Here is a 2,595-nt window from a genome sequence, read left to right on the forward strand (position 1 = left end):
GGGACAAAAAACAAACTCCAGATAAAGTGCTAAGCAAAGAAATCCCATGCCCATGGAGGAAATCTTCTATAGTGAATTCTCAACCGGATATTTTTTTTTTATTTCCTTTTTTTTTGGGGGGGGGGGGGGGAACCAGAGCCGCACATTTTTCTAAAATTTGTCAGAGACTCGCACTTATTATTGATATCCATATATTTGATGACCAATTAACAGCACTGATTTTTTACTGATGAGTACAACAGACATTCTGACCTTGTGTCAGTCATACAGGAATGATACTTCTTTTTCAAATTTCTTTCTGTTGTTGTTGTTGTTGTTGTTGTTGTTGTTGTTGTTGTTTTCTGTTTGTTGTTGTTGTTTTTCCGAAAGAGAGGGCTGGGTGTTGTTTTTTTTGTCTTTTTTGTTTGTTAGTTTTTCCCTTTTTGGGGCTCCATCAGTCAAAAAAAACAACTTTGCAATGTCAATAAAAGGCGTAAAGATGTCACAGTTTTGAAAAGCAGTTTTATATAATGTGTGTGACTCCAACACCCGTTACTTCGTTTGTAAAATATAATGGGAAAAGTAGGAACAAGGTTTTTGGTAAGGAGAATCTTTCTGTTGTTTGGTACTGGCAATCCAAAGGTTTCGATATCTTTAAAAAATGTGAGGCTCTGATAGTGCAAGGTTTGGATTTTTTTTTTTAATCTTTTTTTCAAAACTGCACATCTCTGATGCTTTTTCGATTCTTTCCACAGCTATATTGCGGCACTTGACAGTTTTAGCAACCAGCATATACATGTAGCAATAATAATGATGATGATGATAATGATAATAATAATAATAATAATAATAATAATAATAATAATAATAATAATAATAATGATAATAATAATAATAATAAATAGCATTTGTATAACGCATAACCCCGCTCAACAGCAAACTCTGTGCGCTTTACACTACATTTGTATTTTACATAAAATTACTCAAACAGACCCTTTAACTCTCAGAAGTATTATCAGCTTCCCAGGAAGCATACAGTATAAGCAGCCGATTATAAGCGCTCAAATACTTTCAAACTGACAAGATCTTTCACTTTCTCTTTCACTGTCAAATTTCGTGTTAAGTGTCTTTCCCAAGGACACAACGTCGGATCCCAGACGGGATTATATAGTGCACTGTATATTTTAGTTTTCAAGTTTAAAGTACGTACCTTTTTTTAATTTAAAAATATTTGAGCCTACATTTTTTTCCACCAGTTTAGGTAAAAGTATTAAATAGGTTTTTTTCTTTTTTATTTCAGAAGTAAACTGGTATCGTCTGGCTTTGCTAGCAAACAGAGACGAGTAAACGGCTCTACGTGTATCTGATACCATTCAAAAACCAGATCTTATATTGGAGGAAAAAATGGAAGGGCGAATGAAAGGTGGGTACGATGGTTAAACCTAACTGTTCAGTGCCCTCTTATTTTCTTCTTATTTTTTTTTTGTAATTGTTTTTACGGCACTCGCAATTTCATAAGATCGGTGTCCTTTGCGAGATATACTGTAAAGATTATCTTTTTGATTGTTTGTTAAAACTTGTTTGACTCGTGTCTAGTTATGTAGGTAGGAGAAAATCGAACAAAATGACACAGAGAATCGTAAGCATGACTAAGAGAGAGAGAGAGAGAGAGAGAGAGAGAGAGAGAGAGAGAGAGAGAGAGAGAGAGAGAGTGAGAGAGAGAGAGAAAGAGAAAGAGAGAAAGAAAGGGAGAGAGAAAGAGAGAGAGAAAGAGAGAGAGAGAGAGAGAGAGAGAGAGAGCGAGCGGGAAAAGGTTAGGGGGGGGGGGGGTAGATAGAAAGTGGAATTGATAGACAGAGAGATAGGATGGGGCCCCCGAATAGTTTAAAAAAATATAATTTAAACTGGCAACAGAGAGGCTAAATTGAACACCTTCCAGATTGTTCTAAATGATGTCATCGTTTCAATTTTGGGTTGGCCTAACTGACAAAGTTTGTGTCGAAATTTCTTCCTATTGCATTAACTATTATTCAAGATCTTCGTCTCCTCCATGTTGTCTGACCTACTGTCTGTCTTTTTCCAACCAGAAGAGTCGAAGAAAAGGATGAGAGATCCGAAGATGAAGAAGTTGTTCACCTCTCTCTTCGGAGACGACAGCGAGCCTGATGATGACCAGGATGAGACAACTCTCACTCCAGTAACACCTGGGAGTAATGAAAAGTCATATGACCCCATCGTGTCCACTCATCTCAAAGACAACAAACTCGATACTTCTGAGGTTCAGGTCAAATTTGGGGACAAGAAACATGGTCATCGGAGGTCACAGAGTTCAGGCTCATCCTTGAGTTCTTCCAAACTCCATCCCTCATCCACGAGTTCTGCCCCCTCATCCACGAGTTCTGCCCCCTCATCCACGAGTTCTGCAACCTCATCCATGAGTTCTGCCCCCTCATCCACGAGTTCTGCCCCCTCATCCACGAGTTCTGTTCATCGAAGGTCACAGAGTTCAAGTAGCCATAGACTAAACCTGTCAACGACGTCATCAGCCAAAACTTGTTCCCCAGAGGGTCACCATCGTAATTCCAATGAGAACAAATCCAGCAGCTATTTTTCTCA

The 2,595-nt window shown here is 38.3% G+C and overlaps 1 protein-coding gene across 1 annotated transcript in view; it reads left to right on the forward strand.

Annotated features, from left to right (window-relative positions):
- Positions 1-2,595, forward strand: part of LOC101847364 (serine-rich adhesin for platelets-like) — an 18,857-nt gene that overhangs the window by 5,716 nt on the left and 10,546 nt on the right. The window contains exon 3 of the mRNA XM_035971855.1: positions 2,264-2,475. Coding sequence (XP_035827748.1) covers positions 2,264-2,475 — 212 coding nt within the window. The remainder of the gene's footprint in view (positions 1-2,263; positions 2,476-2,595) is intronic.

The sequence above is a fragment of the Aplysia californica genome, unplaced genomic scaffold (genome assembly GCF_000002075.1).
Source record: "Aplysia californica isolate F4 #8 unplaced genomic scaffold, AplCal3.0 scaffold00522, whole genome shotgun sequence".
In the NCBI taxonomy this organism is placed as follows: domain Eukaryota; kingdom Metazoa; phylum Mollusca; class Gastropoda; order Aplysiida; family Aplysiidae; genus Aplysia; species Aplysia californica.